The sequence below is a fragment of the Anomalospiza imberbis genome, chromosome 3 (genome assembly GCF_031753505.1).
Source record: "Anomalospiza imberbis isolate Cuckoo-Finch-1a 21T00152 chromosome 3, ASM3175350v1, whole genome shotgun sequence".
Lineage (NCBI taxonomy): Eukaryota > Metazoa > Chordata > Aves > Passeriformes > Viduidae > Anomalospiza > Anomalospiza imberbis.
The window spans coordinates 56,050,855-56,068,759 of record NC_089683.1 but is presented as its reverse complement, the minus strand read 5'-3'; the positions used below and the strand labels follow the sequence as shown (position 1 = coordinate 56,068,759).

The window sequence follows — 17,905 nt, the reverse complement described above, 5'->3', positions numbered from 1 at the left end:
TTCCCAAGTAATGCTTACATGTGATGGAGCCCTGCTTTCCTCGAGATTGCCAAACACCTGCCTGCCCTGGGAATTGGTGAAGAAATTCCTTGTTTTGCTTTGCTTGCATGCATGGCTCTTCCTTCACCAGTTAAACTGTCTTTATCTCAACACATAGGTTTTCTAACTTTTGCTCTTCTGATTCTTTGCCCGATCCCACTGGGAGGGAGTGAATAAGAGGATGTGTGGGGCTGAGTTGCTGGCTGGTGTAATACCACAATGATAGCTTAATAAGAATATGTGAAGAATTAACCAACATGTTCTATTAAGAAGTTTCTTTTGGCAATAATGAGCAGTGCATAAGCAAGGAACCTTCATAGCCATGTTTCACTATTGGAGTCATGTATCACTGCTACTTCTCCCGCTTCAGCATTCTGTGCACACTGACTTTGTGGAAATCTGACTCTATAGGCTTTGTTGGGTTACTCATACGTAATTAGAAATGAAAGGATGATTGGGGTTTGAAAATAGTTGTAAGCTATGGAGTTAAGCGTATAGATTTGAAAGAGCAAGTACTTTAAGTAAGAATTGTTTCATCTCATGAAGATAATTGACTGCATCTCCAACCACAAAAATGAATGCTTCATTCTCTTGCCACAATTTTATTCTTTCTCTGTAAGTTTCTCTTATTCACTCTACTTGTGTCATATTTTGAATCTATCATGCTTTTGTTGTTATCCTTTTGTGAACTCATGATGACTTGAAAGTGCTCCTCCTCTCGCTGGAGGCTGTGTAATAATCGGCTATCTTGCTCGGTCTACCAATCTTAGCAATGTACCGTGAATGCCCTGAGCCAGGTGTGCATGCCCTGGGCCAGGTGTGCAGCGTACCCCGGCACCCGGCAGGTTGCCATCGGACCGTGGCAAGCCCGGCGCTCTGCCGGCCCGTGCGGGCAGTCCCGGCGGCGGCTCCGGGCACGGGGCGGCGGCCGCTGCCGCGGGCCGGGCATGCTCAGTGCCGGCGGCCGGGCTGGCGCTGGCCCCGGTGCTCGCCGAGCCCGCGGGCGCTGCCACACGTGCGGCGGGAGGCGCCGCCGCGGCCCCATGGGCAGCCGGGCGGCGGGCGGCGCGGGCGGCGAGCAGCCCCAAGGTGCGAGGCGGGGGCGCCCCGCGTTCCTCCGCCGGCACGGCTCGGGCCGGGGACAGCGGCTCCCCCGCGGGCTGCGGCCGGGCCGGGCCGGGCCGGGCCGGGAGCGGAGCGGGAGCGCAGGGAGCGGAACGGGTCTCTCGCCGGGGCCGTGCCGCTGAGGTGCAGCGCGCACGGCGCGGGCCGGGCCGGGAGCGCGGCCGGGAGCTCCGGCTGCAGCCCGGCGCTTCCAGGGCGGGCTGAGGGGCGGCTGCCTGCACCGCTGCCAGGTCTGAGCTCCTGCGCGGGGTAAAAGGCAGCACGGCTCCACTCCGTTCTCAGAGACGGGAGGGTACAAGTTTTGTGTGGATTTTAAGTTTCCAACCTGGTTTGTAAATTGTTCCCCTCTGTCAGCTTCTAATACTTTGTTACAATTTTTATTTGGTACTTTTAGATGATGGCGTGTCAGAAGCAGTTGGTGAGGAATCAAGACTGCTTACCAGAGAACAGCTTTTTACAATAGTTGCAGCAGCTTCTATAAATTTCAGTTCAATGATGTGCTACTCAATCCTGGGACCCTTTTTCCCTTCAGAGGTAAACAAACAACTTAGCTACTCTCTACATTACTTGTTTGCATGTTTAGAAACTTTTAGAAGTATCTTGAGGTCCGTGGGACATTTATGGCTGGCTGTAAGCTCTGAGTTAAGACTTTACAGTTGAGGGAATTCAGTGATAGCATGATACTGCTGTAGTTACAGTGCATAAAATGGTGACCTGGATCTTGTCCATGGATTAATCTTCCCTATGACTGCAGAGGAGACAGCAAACTAATGAGATGAGATAGAAGTCAAAGTGGATTCTTGGAGAAGTTAAATAATTTTTTTCTCAGTGTTGCATAGTAGTTTTGTAGAGCTGTGATTAAACTCTGCCAATGTCCTGACTTGTATTTCTGTGCCCCAGCTACTCAATGATTTTTTATTTATAGCTACCTCTGTTAACTCATTCTGGGCCATCATTAACTGTGCTGACTTCCTGACCTAGGAAGGGGAAAAAAAATAAAATCTTTGCTTATGTTGAATGAATACAACAAAGAAAAAGATGATCATGGTGCCTTTGCAGCAGAAGTCCATTTCTCTCATGACCAAATTGTTACCAAGTATTTCCAAAGAAATAGTCTTTTTCTCTAAATATTCCTGTGCTTGTGCCCAAATGAATGTATTTAGCCAGCTAAATAAGTAAAAGATTGTCTGGTGCTTGTTACAGGGTGGCATGTCACAGTGAAGATAACAGATATCTCCGTTTACTGCCCTCTCACTGTGCAAGGGATCAAAGTTTTGTAGTTAGTACCCTTGCACACGAATTGAAGCCGCCTTTATATAGTCTGGCTGCCTGTTCAGCAAATAACATGCTTTCATTCACTGACAAATTAACATTGCTTTCCCCTTGATGACATATTAGAACTGCAACATGTCTTTAAATTGTGTTGTTACCTTATGAGCCCCTACTGCCTTTGAGAAAAAAAATTGCTTTCTAACTACATTAATAGACAATTTAAAAGATTTAAATATGCAAGGTATGAATGTTGTTCACCTCAAGAATTTGACTGAGTCTTAACACGGTTGTGATCTTTTTTGCAGGCAGAAAAAAAAGGTGCCAGTAACACAATTGTTGGCCTGATTTTTGGATGTTTTGCTTTGTTCAATTTCTTGACTTCTTTAATATTGGGAAATTATGTAAGTATAATTGAAGCTGTAACTTTTTTCTGTGATGACACAGGTTGGTATGTGAAGGCAGTTCTGCAAGCCTGAGAAAGGAAATGTCTCTTCAGTAGTGCTCCTGTAATTTTCTTTCTGCAGTAACTGGAGTCTGACCAGTCAGTCTGAATGTGATCTAAGTCTTGTCAGTACTCTTCTATTGTTCCTGAGAGTAGCATAAGGCAATAGACATGTAACTGCTTTGTTTCTCTGGGTAACTGTTCTATTTGCTTTAGAGTAATTTGATGATCAATTCTGCTTTCTATGACCTCCTTTCTCCTACCCCTCCATTTTATTTGTGGCACTTATATATTCTGTTTGCCTTTGGTGACATTAAGGTGTTTTGGTTTTGTTTTGTTTTTTTCTTTAGTTAGCTGCACCTCTTCTTCTTTTCTGGTATGTTGTCTTTTTTTTTTTTTTTTTTTTTTTTTTTACATTTGCTCCTGTTAAGACTTTCTGCTGCTTAACTCAGTTTCCCCTTCAACTTCATTCTATAGTAATATGAGAGAAATGTCTCCAGTTCTTGTAACTTGAGCTTTCCCACAGATTCAGGATTTTTTTCATGTTGAAGAAATCACAAATAAATTATATAAATGTTTGTTTATGTGCTGCAGCGCTGCTGTCTATGCATTATTTGCTAGGGCTGCTCAGGATCATTCCCTAAGCTGGGGCTGCTGCAGAGCAGCAGTTCAAAATTGTCTCTGTCTTTGACTGGGCAGCCTCTTTGCTGAGGAGTGAGTGAGTGGTGAATGCTTTTTCTCTGGTGCTGAGGTGGATCATAAAGTGTCACAGAAGTGCCATTACTAAGTCCAAGTCTTGGTGTCTGTAGTGGTATTCAGCTATGGCACAAGCCTCACCAAGTACTTTACAGGGGAGAGAGTGTGTGCCATCCTCACTGCAGACGGCTGAAGTGAGCATCAATAGACCTGGACAGTGCAGCAATCAGAGATGCTGAGGGTTTCAGTGAAACTCAGCAAAATGTGGGCTTTAGTAATAATGGCTGGAAGGCAGGGACTTTGTTCAGGCCTGAACAAAAAAGGAGCTTGAAATACCTACTGTCCTTAGGGGAAGTTGCAGCATGGAATTAGAAGCTCAGCTGTGCTTTGTTGTGTGATTGAGTTTCTTTTATGGCATGCCTCCTGTCATCCTTCACTCTGGTGAGACAGTCGGAAAGAAAGAAAGGTGGGGTCCTTCGCTGGTGATGAATGGGGGAGAGACCTGGGCAGACCTGAAAGTACCATGCTTCCCATGCCAAAGCTTTGTGCTGTTAAGGGTTGTCATAAATTTGCTTAAAAATCAGCTTGCATTGACTCTCACTAGCCAGATTCGTGATGGGTATTGCTGGCCTTGCCTCAGTCAGTGATCGTGCTGGAGGGGAGGTTAGGAAACAAATGTTCTGCTTGTTTATAATGAGGAATGCTACTGTAACCTGCTGCTCTGCAGAAGCTGCAGCATGCTGCTGTGAAATAGTTAACTGCAGCATTGTCTTACCTTTCTAAAACTGGGTTAAGTCACTTAACTGTTCAGAGTATTTTTAGGTTCATTATTGAATGAAGGCACACCAGTTCCAATCATTTAGCTACATGTGCTATAAAGTTCCCATAGTCTTTTGATTTCTTTACAGTAATTTAGGTTGAAAATTTTTGATCTTTCCTTGAAATACTAACATGTAAAAATGGTATTTAATTTACAGCTTTCACAAATTGGAGCAAAATTCATGTTTGTGTCAGGGATGTTTGTTTCAGGATGTGTGACCATTCTGTTTGGGTAAGTAATTTCTATTGCTTGGTTTTGTTGCATTTGTTTTCTGATCATTTTCATCCATATGAAAAGATGGACATAAAATTAGAAACTCCTGGGCATTTTTTGTGTGTTGGTTAGGTCATCTAACTTCTTGCATCTTTAATTTTTATCTACCTCTTGTAAAGCAGAAGCACTTCTCCCTTTCACTAGGTTTCAGAGTCTGTTTACTGTGAAAGCAGAGGAGGTAGGTTCTGTCTATTTAAGTAGTAGTTCATGGACGGTGAGAAACCTGTCAAAGTGCAGCAATGAGAAAACTATTTTTGCATGATGTTTTAATTATTCTTTCCTTAAAAATATTTGGCTTAAATGGGAAGCTTTGCCTGGCAGGTGGAGAAGCTAAGTCACTAATTTCAGCAAAATAAATGCTTTAGTAGTAATGAAGGAATCTCCTATTAGTTCTAACACACTGCATCAGACTTCTTGCACAGGTGCTTGGAAAAGCTATGAAATTCAACAAAGGTGGCATTAGAGTTTTTCACAGGTTATGGTTTTCATGCTCTTTTCACTGCCAAGTAAAGGGGAAAAGGAGAAAGCTGCCAGAAATAGTTTGGTAGAGTTTGAATGATTTCACTGATGTGGTTCAAAGTGGTAATAGAAAGCACTGAGTGTCTTGTAGCTGTGTCTTTTAATGAGCAAGAAATTATGCTCTAGGGCCTTTAGTTGATGGCTTCTTCCATCCTTAGAGAAGTCCAATGTACTGTTGGGATTTTTCTTTTCCAGAATGCTCGACAAGGTGCCAAGTGGACCAATGTTCATCGGTTTCTGCTTTTTAGTAAGAGCGATGGATGCAATAAGCTTTGCAGCAGCAATGACAGCATCGTTCTCAATCCTTGCAAAGGCATTTCCCACTAATATAGCTACTGTCCTGGTAAGTTCGGAAAGCAAGAACGCAGTGTTACAGCTGAGTTCCAGCAATATGACAAATTGCCAGTGTGCAGCCTAAAATCAGGAGGAGAAAATCTGTTGTCTCATATGCAGGGTTGTTTGAAATCATCATGTAATGTTTTATTTGTAATCTAGAATCACAATCCTAGAACGAGTTTAGACCTTAGCATAACTCTTGTTAGATATAAATAAAGCAGTATATATTAGTTGCCTGTGCTTCGAAGACAGCTGACCATTAGTGGCAGTAGTTATCTCTTCAGTGAAAATCAAGACAAAATACTAATAAAATACTACTACAGCTTTTAGTGACTACTTCTACCTGGATAGTAGTAATCCATGTGAATTGATTAAAAAAATGGTAAATTGATTCAAATGGTGTTGATTTAAATGACTGAAAGATGCAAAACTGAAACAATTTTCGCTTAATTTTTCTAATCTATTGAAAAAAGTTATTTATGAAAAGATGAGAGCTGGAATTTCTTGAAATCTGGAGGGTAGTATTTCTGATCATCAACAATTCATTTTAACTAGAGATATTACCCTTTTTCATTTGAGGTTTTAAGGTGTTAAAAGTTTTGTGTTTAATAAAATGCTGCTTTATCTGTCTATTTTTCAATACATTGTGGTTTTCAGTTCAAATTTATTCTATCAGAAATAATTGGGTTAAATTTTAATGCGTGAACAAATGTTGAGAACTTATTTAAGAAAATGAAATAAAATTAGAAAAGTTGCTGCTTTTATTAATATTGTTGTTAAGCTCTTTAATCACTTCTATAAATATGTATCTATAAGAATATGTCTTTCTAACTAGAAAAAATTACTAAGTTGTATCAGCAGTGATTAGCTGACCTTTTCATTGGAGAGCAATTTATATACTGTAATCATGGTTTGGATTTATTCAGTCAATAAGATTAAGGTTTCCTGTTTGCAAATTTTAAAACATAATTTAAATAGGTAAGTGAAGTAATGTTTACTTAAAAGGGACTTAGTTACCCATTTTTTCAGCCTTCCTTTTACTTGTTGGATACCCTAGATGGTATATGGGGAAGCTATTAAATATAGACACATTAACCTTGTTGGCGTGGGAAGTTGAGCATCCATCAATGTGATCCCTCTTTGGAGGGAGGAGGTGTGGACTTTAGAACATAAGCAATCTCACTTCTCTTACAGTATCAGGTTTATCGTATCCTCTGATCTGTACTACTGCAATGTCTCATCTTCCCCCCATGCCCTTCCCACTTCATTAATTTAGAAGGACTAAATGATGTACAGCCCCAAATCATGTAAATTATTTGAACCAAAGCCTCACAAATCAAATGTTTGTATGACAGGTGAGCAACAAAAGTAAAAGCATCATCTGGATGCAATGATGTTAATGGCCATGCCTAGTTATTTTCTTTGCTAGGAAAGAAAAAGGTTGCAACCCTAGACTGACCTAGGGTAAAGAACTTGGCTTTTGCTGACTCTGTTTTCAGGACATTTGACTTCTCTGACTTGTAAAATTAAATCAGTAAAATTAAAGATGAGGATGACTCCCTGTATTATCTTTCTGGGTTCTGGAAGTTGTCAAAACTTTTACCTGGAAGCAGTTATTACCACCAGCTCTTGCTGGTGGTCTAAGCATTGATTAGAGGCAGATGTTGACAGTGGTGACTATGATGTAGCACAAGATGTATTTGTATTACTGTCCTTTTACAAATTAATATCTTACAAAACATAACAAATTATTAAATTATATCCAAAACAATCTGAGTTTCATTGCAGTTTCATTATTTTTTCCTACACCTAGGGAATGAGTCCAAACAGTTGTTTATGGAGAGAAAGCTTTAACTTGGCACATGTACTTCATCCCATGAGATAATGACCCATCTGAGTAGGTTTGTTTAGATCCTTTCCCTCAGGCTGGAGTGTAATGGCAGGTGGGAGAGGTGATCCCTTCAGCCTGAGGTGTCCTGTGGATGCTTTCTGCTACTGGAGTATTTGCCTTGCCTCAAGACTGAGATCTGTTAGGTGACAGCAGAGTTGTGAATGCCGCCATACAGGTGGTTCCGTGTAGTGAAGCAAAAGAGGTCATGGCTGTCACACACATAACTGTGGAATTCCTTTTACTATCCCACCCTGTGAAGGTCACTACTAGCTCTTGTCTTAGCAATGAAGTGTCTTGCTTTTCACTACCCTGGATATGTTGTGCTGCTTCTCAGACACATGGCTTGCTTTGTATTATTGCATTGTATTTTTTCAACACACTGACTTCTTTCTGCTTTCTTTTTCATCCTTTAGGGCAGCCTTGAAATTTTTTCAGGACTCGGACTGGTGCTGGGCCCACCTCTGGGTGGTTTTTTGTATCAATCATTTGGTTACGAGGTCCCTTTCATCACGCTGGGATGCATAGTGTTGGCTTTGGTGCCTGTGAATATGTGCTTATTGCCAAGATATGGTAAGCATCCTTCTACCTGCTTCCTTCACTCACCTAAACTTCTCATGTACTTGTGTCTTTGAAAAAGTGTCAGCTTCTGGAGTCTGATCCAAGTCAGAGGACAAAACCTCAGTTGAATTAGCTTATCATCTTGATCAGGCCCATGTTTAATGCTAACCTAAATTCATGAGCTGGCCTGGAATTAACACAACTCCTCATGCCCATTTCTGCAAACAGTAGAACTTTGTATGGAAGTGAACTGGGACATATTTTTGTTTTCTTTTGTTTTAGATTTAGGGCTTGTAGAGGACCAGTTGTGTCTGCTTCCTATAGGTTTGTCATTGCAGCTAGTTGAAGAAAAGCTGGAGACAGATTTTGCCTAAAACATGGGAACTCAACATGTTTGAGGAGTGAACAGTGGAAAGGAAAACTAATTATAGGGAGAAGAAGTGTTTATTTGTACTGAACAATGCAGGATCTGATTAACACGAAAGAATGTTAAAAAGTTAATAAAAGAGGGGTTCAATGAAGTGGTCATATAAATTTATTACATTTTAGATGATCCTCCTTGGACAGAAAACTAGCTTAAAAATAAGTCCTCATGCAAGACTGTAAGGTTACAGTTCTGTTATTCTTTTCTAGAGAAAAAAAAAGCTAGTAACTTTGAAATGCTTCTTTAATTTTTTTTTTTTTTATCCTTTAATACAAAATTCATGGAGAATAACTTCAAGTATTTTGGCTTTTAGAAGAAACTTACAACGATTAACCATGTGTTGCTACTGCTGACTCTCCCCCCTGACCTCCCCAAGCTCTGAAATTGTCATGATATTGCTGCCAGTTTGGAAGTATGTCACATAAATATTAGCTCTGAGCTGGAAGATGCTAATGCTTGAACTTTCAGTTCTTTGTATACTTTGAGACCACATTCAGGTATTGTAGGAGAAACACCATCAGGAAGAGGGCCTGACTAAAAATTCCCACATAACCATGACATCTGAGTTTCCTGGAGTACAAATTGAACATGTTGGAGTTCAATTACAAATTGAACATGTTGGAGTTCAATTACAAACTGAACATGTCAGAGTTCAATTAGTTGTTTAAGAACTTGGATAGATCTCAATTGATAAATAGCTATCTTACTCTCAAAGCATGTTTCTTTTATTGGATATGAATTGTTCATATATGTGTTCATGTATCAAGCTGAGACATATCCATGAGGATTTCACTGTATAACTGCTAGCAGAGAAACAAATACTTTTTTCATATAATTGGAGTAATACATGCTTTAGTTCTTTTCAAGTTGGGGATTTGCAGTGTTGGAATCTAAATTGTATGCTTTTCTTCTTCACCTATTGAGTTTTAGTTTTTAGTATAAAAATAGTATAGCACGTAATAATCAGCTATTTACTTTCATCTGTTGTGCAACAGGAGTAAGAAGACTAAAAAAAGGGAAATACTATTTCTTTTCTAAAGCAAGAAGATCAATCGTGAGCTTATGCTGCTGAAAATAATGCAGTTTCCCCCCCTCTTCTATTGAAACAGATTCGACTCCTAGGAAGGAATCCTTTTGGAAGCTCATTCTTCTGCCAAAAGTCCTAATACTCTGTCTCACTATATTTTCTCTAAGTGCATGCTTGGGTTTTTTTGATCCCACAATATCTCTATTTATCCTAAAGACGGTAAGTCCCGCTAACATGCAGTGAAGTCTTGACTTAATAAATAGTGAGTAACTGGTTATAAATGTAAATATCCTTAACAAAATTGAGCTTCATCCAATTAACACTGCTTTAGTTAACTGTTAGTTGTATGAATTCCAAATAACTTGATTTCCACAGTACTGATAAGTCAATATCTATTGCACCATCTCTTCCTGCTGGGTCTTGATAACTTGAGAATGAAGAAGTGTAAGGCCTTTTAAAATGGGCTTTCTCCACTTAAATGTCTTTCAGCTGCAAAGTACTGTCTCTGAATAGGGCATAGAAACTGCTTTTGCAAAAAAGGGATTTTCTTCTTCCTTCCTGAATTCAAATTATTGAAAGCTGCTGCAGCCCCTGACAGTGTTAGATCTCTTGATGTGAACCCCTTTAAGACTCTGTTCCTGGGTAAAATTAAGCAATGGTCTTTGAGGGCTTTAGTTATGAATTGTTTTTCCAAGACATAATGTTTCACAGATGGTTCTGCTACTTTTTGTCTGCCTAATCTGTACTTTGAGCACTTGTCCAGGGTGGAGGGGACTTGATGCTAACTTCTTTCATCAGTGGAGATGTGAATGTACATCTTCCATCTCCCAGGAGGGATCTGAAATTATCCCACTGTAGAATCTGTGTTCTTCTATGGCTCTTCTGCTTTTCCTCTGCTCTGTGATGACAGATACTGGCTGTGAAAGGGCTGTGGCCCTCTAGGCAGGTATTCTAACCACTAAAATAGAGTTATTATCATGTATTTGCACATGACAAGGAAATAGTGAATATTTTTTAGTCTATACCATATGAAACATCTTGGAATACTTCTAACTCTTAGTTAAGGCACTTACTTGAGAAACTAAGGTGCTTTTGATTCATTGCACGTTCTGTTTCAGTGCAGAAATATGTGTCTGTATTACAAAAATGTGGGCCTCATGTGTCAGCAAAAAACCTCTTATTCCTTCTCATAAAAATCATCCTATGGTTGAAAAGTTGGAGTTGAGTTTTATGGCACTGCTTACTTTTAAGATGTGCTGGTTAACAATGGATGAATACAGTACTTAGGCTTTTCTAATGCAAATAAAACTAAAGATTGGAGAGGTAGAGACTAAATCCATTGAAATTTCAGTATCTGAAGTGTCTGTTTCAAGTGTGTCAGATTGTAATGTTAGAATCCAGTGTGCTGGTGTAGGGGACATAGCATAATGTTTCCTTCTGACATTATTTAGGCTTTATATGAGTACAGTTGTGTCAAGTGTCTCCAGTACTCCATGCTTAGAAAGTGTTGGTGAAAGCAATGGAACTGAAGCTCTGTGGATGATTTCAAATATGTGAAAAACCTCTGTAGGCTATCAGTAAAATACTTAAAATTGCACATTTCAGTATTTTGACTTAATATATAATTCTTGGATTGTCCTTCAATGAATGTAGCATATATGGTTTGTCTTGGTTTTTGTTTTATTTATCTTGCTTTCCATAGTTCAAACTCCCAGTTGGTTATGTGGGCTTGGTGTTCCTTGGTTTGGCACTCTCGTACTCACTGTCTTCTCCCCTCCTTGGACTCGTAAGCGACAAACTGCCGGTGAGTCTTACCCTGCTGTGTGTGCAGGGTGACTGAAGCACTTTGTGCATTTGCTTAAAGGTGGGGAACAGTGAATGAAACAAAGGATCTAGGCCTGGTCTTGTAAAGGGATCTGCTTTGCAAGACCTTGCACATGCACCCATTACTGCCACGTGGGAGGTCTCTTTTGCAAGATTCAGGGTAATTTAAGAATGTCCAAGTCAGTAAAGAAAATCAGACAAGCAGCTGAAGTGTGCTGAGCTTTTCTAGTGGACTAATCACAATCTTTCTCAAAGCAATATGGAAGAGAGAATAGGAAAATATGTCCCAGTTATCTATGCTTTTAACCACATCTAATTTTAATAGCTTTTGAGAAGAGGAGTAAAGATGATCTGGTTAGCTGCATTGACTTTATTTCTTAAAAAGTGTAATATTCAAATTAGGTCAGCACAGTGGGCTGCCTATCCTTTAGCCTCATCCTTTCGCTCTTAACAGCACCATAGAAAGACACTTTGACAGTGGTACACCTAAAACTGCCTGTTTGACAGCCAGTGCTAATTGATCAAGGAAACCTACACTTTGAATACTATGCCTGAAGGACAGTGACAATTTTCTGATACTTTTTACCTGACACAAACTAGTAATGACCTTTGTACATGAGAATTACATAGAATCATGGAATGGCCTGGGTTGGAAGGAACTTAAAGATCATCATAAAATGATAGAGGGTGTTTCTTATGTTGAAGAAGACTAAGACCTAAAATACTTTGCTAACCAAGAAGGACCACTGCTCAGTATCCTGAAATCTCTGTACTGAGCCACTGCTGCCAGTGTTTGTATCTGAGGTGAGGAAACAAGTATCTGTTGCTTTTGATGTACATGGCAAATTCCCAGTTTTAAATTGCATAGCTTTTCCTTTTCTTACACAGTACATCAGGAAGTGGCTGCTGATATTTGGAGACTTAATGACAGCAGTGTGCCTTTTCATGCTAGGACCTGCTCCTGTACTGCACATTGAAAGGTACTGCCTCTACCTGAGTCTGTCCTGTTATATGGTATTTTCAACCATGGTCGTGTATGTCCGTTAGTCTGTAATTAACAGCTCTGACCATGAAACAGATTTGGTTTTTAACTTCTACCTTTGACCATGAAACATAGTTGTTTTTTGATGTGTAGCATGAGACTGTGAATGTAAAGCTGTGAAAGCATCTGAAAACAGAGATTTTATAGCTTTATAAAATAGATCCTTTTCTTTTGCTTTTCAGTGTTACTGTGTTCATATTAATGTGTATAATAGGAAGAACGTTGCTTTTTATTTTCCTTCCCTCACAGTTGTGTGGCATTTCCCATTCAGCAAAACAAAGTTCTTGTTTTGTCTTATTTTCCAAATTTTTCTGTTTCGTCAGTGTTTTTAAACTATGGGGTTTATTTGCTTGGCTGTGCATCAGTACTGATTTTACTTCTCTCTATATATAGACTACTGAGAAAAGTGACAGATTATAGCTTTGTTTTCACTAGCAAAGACAATGTCTGTTGTACCTGAATGCTGTAATGTCATATTTCTCAAGTTAATTCACAGCAAAACACTCTGCTACATTTACAAAACAACTACTGTGATACAAGATACTGTGTTAAACAAGATACTGTGTTAAAGTAATAGGCTTGTTAATGCATAGAACTCCTCCTAGGTAGCTAATTTTTAAATATCATAGATTTGTAACTGGTGCGGTTTCAAATTTAGATCATAGATTTGAGCTAGAGAGAAAAATTCAATTAGTAAAGTCTTCAAAATTCTTTAGCCAAGTCTATTTGGTTGTATTAGGCTACAAAATTTTAACTTCAAAATCCGTCACTTCGGCAACAAACTAAGTCTGGTGCTTGCACGCAGGCACTGCTCAGTTAACCTCATCTGTCTAACACTTCCCTATATGTATGTCATAAAATGAACTGCATTTGATAAGAAAATATATAATTTGAGCACAAGTTTTGCATATTCTTTTACAAAGTCTTTTTTTCTGAAGCATAGAACTGGATTTTTCAAGTATTACGATTGGCTTCAAGACACATAGTCTGCTGATCAGTCAGGGAGAGCTGATACAACAGCCTTCAGTCACATGGAGTCCTTACTGAAAAGAGTCTTCAGCAGCTAACTTCTTGTAAATGCCTCTCTTTCAGTCAGCTGTGGATATTTGTGCTAGTGTTGGTTTTGATTGGCTTTTCCCTTGGCATGAGTGCTATCCCAGTGTTTCCAGAGATCCTGCAATGTGCATAGTAAGTAATTCAGTCCAACCCTTCTTTCATGTTACTGACACTAGGAATCTGTAACTGTTTTTCAGGGGTGAATATGAAGTGGGGTTTTTTTGCCCCTTTTTGAGACATAGGCAGATAGTAACACTTAAATGCTTCACTACTCTGCTGTCTTCTGACTGAGCACCCCAGTCATTATCGTCCCAGTATAACTTTGTAAATGTACACCTCAGTAATGACCTAGAAGGGTCTTGATTTACTCTTAGTATGTTCCTTTTGGAGTAAGGTCTTTGCTTCTAAAAAACCACCTATCACAGTTTCACACTTACCATATGAAACATGGGCAGTTGATGTGATGATGTGATCTTGGGAGAAAACAGAGATGAGGAATGGCACTGCAATCCTCCAGACAGGCAGCAAAGAAGAAAGTACTGGGTAAATAGACATTCTACTGTACACCTTTGCTTGTTAACTATTTATGTGGTGTGCAAATTAAAAGGAGGGGAAAAAGTCTATAGGGAGAGGCTACAGACTGAGACACAATATGTATTGTACTATCCAAACTGGTCTGTCCTTCTGCAGTGAGAATGGATTTGAAGAAGGTCTGAGTCTTCTGGGACTGGTGTCTGGGCTCTTCAATGCCATGTGGTCCCTTGGGTAAGTGTAGTCCTTTTTGTAAGCTGTGAGAGTTCAGCTGTTCCACACTACTGCCACATGGAAACCTGGCTGTCACTGTGCTGACCTTGATTGAAAAGTTTCTTGCTTGACAGGTGCCTGGTAGGCATGTTAAAGCTTTTTACCCAGCAAAAGGTAAAACTTGTGTTTTGACAATGCTCTGAACTTGTCTTTCTTGAAACATATTGCTCTGCATATCAAAAAACTGCACTGATTAAAGTGGATGTTTGCTTGCATTTCTGTGTGGTCATTTTTCCTTTCACTAAAATATCTAATGCTTGATACAGAGAGATGTGGACCTTAATTTTTTACAAAGCTAAGTCCACCCAGATGGAGCGAGCTAGATGTCCACTCCTGACTAATTCTGTTTTCCTTTTTCCATTTTCCACATTTCCTCCTTTTGTCTGGGATAGCTTAAGGTAGAGACTTTTTTTTAAGCCACAGCAATTCTTTAAGGTTTATGTTTGTATAGCTTAGCAGAGTGTGTCTATAATTCTGTACAGTGTGTTTATAACTCAGGGTCATCATCCCAGAAATAATTGAAAGATGCTACTGTCTGAGTGGTCCCAGTGGGAAGTGATAGAGTGCCTCTATTGGCAGTCACTTACAGGATATTTTTATCTGTCCTTGTAGTCCTCTGTGGCTGCAGGTATGTTTCAGTGGCACAAATTTGCACCATTTTTTTAAGATCTAGCTGTCTAGCAGTCCTGTGTATTTGGTATGGGGTTTAGTACAGACACAGGTAATATAAAGTTAGCGAACCCCAGGTTTATGCTGCTATCAAGCCTGGTTTTATAATGTAACTTGCTTCCAGGAAGTCTCTGGTTTTACAGAGTTTTGTCCCTTTCTGTTATGAGAGACCATATAATGTAAGACCTTTCATAAAGAGACAGCAGCTCTATAACCTTTATAATCTGCATTTTTAGATAGGCATAAAGATGCAGGGCAGTTACACACAGCACAACCTTGCAGTGATCGTGTCTGTCACATTGTGCCTCCCCACCTGCTTATATTCATCAGACCTTTGTCTTGAAGTTTAGAAACTTTGTGTTTTGAGGGATGCGACTTTGAATTTCTCTTACAATAGAATTGATCAGCATAGATGTTTTCTTAGAGCATGGTCCTTAATGGGGTCTCTCTACTGAAAAAGACTGCATTCAGCTTTCTGAGGTGGATCTTATTTCCAGATGAGGAGGTAATTACTGGGGCTTTGGCAAACAACAATTTCATACTTACTGTGGATTTTAAGAAAGTTAGGTCTGTGGAAGAAAAATCTCTTTGTTGTCAAAGGTGAGAATCTATGAAGGAAGGGCACAAAACCCAATAAACATATTCTTTGAGAATATGGTATGTTATCCTTTATGTTTGGGATGCCAATACGTGATTTTGATTTGATGCAGGGCATTTGTAGGTCCAATTCTGGGAGGATTTCTAAATGAAAAGCTGGGTTTTGAATGGGCCGCAGCCATTCAAGGAGGTTGGCCACTGTTAAGTGTAAGTAATTATACATAATTTTTTTATATCTATTGCAGTTATGAGCTATTGCATAAGTTTGTTATAATTACAATTGTAACTGGCTGTTTCCTCAAAGGGTCTTGCAACTGGAATATTTTATATCATTGAGACAACAAGGAAAAGGTATGCTGAGATATTTATTCTTCATTTTGCTTGCAATTATGTAAAGCAAACCTTTGAAATACGTGCTTGAATTTTTTCCTCATTACCAACCTAATAATGAATGATAAGATGAGCAATAAAAACATTGCTTAAATAATTTGTCTGTATGGTTTCCTAAATCCTTACTGACCTAAACAGACAGCTAAACCAGGCAATGTCTATTCTGTACAAGCAGCAGGACCGTGGCATTAATGAGCAAACCCTACTGATGGTTCCTCCAGGAGGATGTCTGTGAGCTGCAATTGTTTTGATGGTCACATGCAGAGAGCACTGGTCAATGGCTCAAATGTCCAGACACAGACTAGTGAGGAGTAGTGTCCCTCAGGGGTCTGCCTTGAGACCAGTACTCTTTAGTATCCTCACCAACAACTAAAAGAAGGTAGATTCAGACTAGATATGAGGAAAAAATGTTTACGATGAGGATAGTGAAACCCTGGACCAGGTGGCCCAGAGAGATAGTGAATGCCTGGAAACATTCAGGCCCAGGGTGGACATGGCTTTGAGCAGCCTGGGCTAGTTTAAGATGTTGCTACCCATGGCAGGGTAGCTGGCCTAGCTGACCTTTAAAGGTCCCTTTCAATCTGAACCATTGTATGATCATGGGAATGAACAGTGCATGGTTCTGTGCAGTAGTAGGGAACCAAATCAAGTGATCCATGTAGCTCTTTGAATGTAATGTGCTTCTTTGCCTATTATTTTGGTATCACATAGAAGTATCTAGAGAATATAAAATCTGTGTTATCTCTCTTGTTCTTTTCCTTATGCAAACAGTTCCAGTTCCAGCCTGCAAAATCCTCCTGGTGATAATGAAGAAAGGACTCATCTAATGGGCAATGAAACATAGCCAGACATACTTTCAATTCTCTGTTTGCTGTTGTGGTTTAATCCAGTATTGACGTGACTGGCCTTAACAGGGCTTCGTTATTCTGGAGTTGGGGCATGATCCCTTAGTGAGCAACCAGTTGTGGTTTAATTGTAGAGGCATTACTGTTTTGAAACACTAAACACTGACTGCCTTTGTTTTGGAAGTTCTCCTAAATGATGAGTAACCCTCAGCTGTCAGCCTGTTTAATTGTGTTCCGTGTACAGAGCACCACTGTATATTAAAATATGTGTTTTCAAATGTCTGGTTTCCATGCTTCTGTGTGTTGTGCGTTATTCTTGAGTAAAGCTTCTATTTTGCTACCATGATTTTCTGTATTTTTAAAGGAAGTTCATTATCTTGTAAAAAGAGAATTATAAAGGACCGAGCACAATATTGTTTTCAATAAAGCAAGTTTTTCCCTAAGTTTTGTACATTTTCTTAGACAACAAAAGTCTAAAACATTTCTTGTCTTGCCAGCACTTGTGTTATCTTGAGAGTGCCTGAAAATGAGATGCAAAAATAATGAAAATTTGACATGTCTACACAATAAAAACTGATCTTCAGTCCTGGCAGAGACTTAGCATCTGGTGTATACATTTATATACATACACAAAGGATAAATGCATGTTTGTATTATATATGAAGACTCAGCTTGGTGATTGTAAGATTTATTTTGCTAAGAAATGCTAGCTGGAATGTTTGTACTAATTGTTTCTGCAGCAACAGATCTATAAGGAGTCTAGGGCTACTGTGGGGAAAACCACCAACATTTTCTCATCTTCTCCAGATGCTCAACTGAAGATATTCAAGGGGAACTGAGACAAGGACACTCCTGACAAACTCACACTAGACTTCTTGACCTTGGTTGTGGCAAAAGTCTTTTAATTGATCACTGAGGCCATAACTGGCTTCTAGAAGGGGGTTCTCTGTGGTGGCTTTTCTTCCAGTGAATAAGAAAATGGTCTGTCCTAGCAACTTCTTATCTTTCTTTTGTGATTAGTTCCTGGATTTTACATTATAAATACTTCTTTCTCTACCAGAGCTCTTTTGGACTAGAAAGAACAACTGCTGTGGTAGCCAAATGAGCTGCGAAACTTCCGGGTACCAAAGGGCAGGCCTCTCCATGGAACATCTTGTTAATAACTTCCTTTCCTTTTTGTATCAGACATTAGACTTTACTGAAACCAGGAATGTACGCCTAACTTACTAGGAAATGCTGACCATGCCAGTGCTGCT

The 17,905-nt window shown here is 39.6% G+C and overlaps 1 protein-coding gene across 3 annotated transcripts; it reads left to right on the top strand.

Annotated features, from left to right (window-relative positions):
* The first annotated feature begins 1,067 nt into the window (after positions 1 to 1,067).
* Positions 1,068 to 17,092, top strand: SLC18B1 (solute carrier family 18 member B1). 3 transcript variants are annotated; one of them, XM_068184506.1, is made up of 14 exons: positions 1,068 to 1,128; positions 1,559 to 1,698; positions 2,742 to 2,837; positions 4,552 to 4,625; positions 5,382 to 5,529; positions 7,827 to 7,983; positions 9,505 to 9,641; positions 11,125 to 11,226; positions 12,135 to 12,226; positions 13,381 to 13,476; positions 14,035 to 14,109; positions 15,528 to 15,621; positions 15,719 to 15,765; positions 16,576 to 17,092. In XM_068184506.1, exons 1-14 carry the CDS (start codon positions 1,083 to 1,085, stop codon positions 16,646 to 16,648), a joined length of 1,377 nt encoding a protein of 458 aa, XP_068040607.1. In that variant the 5' UTR covers positions 1,068 to 1,082; the 3' UTR covers positions 16,649 to 17,092. The 3 variants fall into 3 exon arrangements, with proteins under 3 accessions (XP_068040607.1, XP_068040609.1, XP_068040608.1); XM_068184508.1 differs by lacking the exon at positions 2,742 to 2,837; XM_068184507.1 differs by lacking the exon at positions 15,719 to 15,765.
* The last annotated feature ends 813 nt before the right edge of the window (positions 17,093 to 17,905 follow it).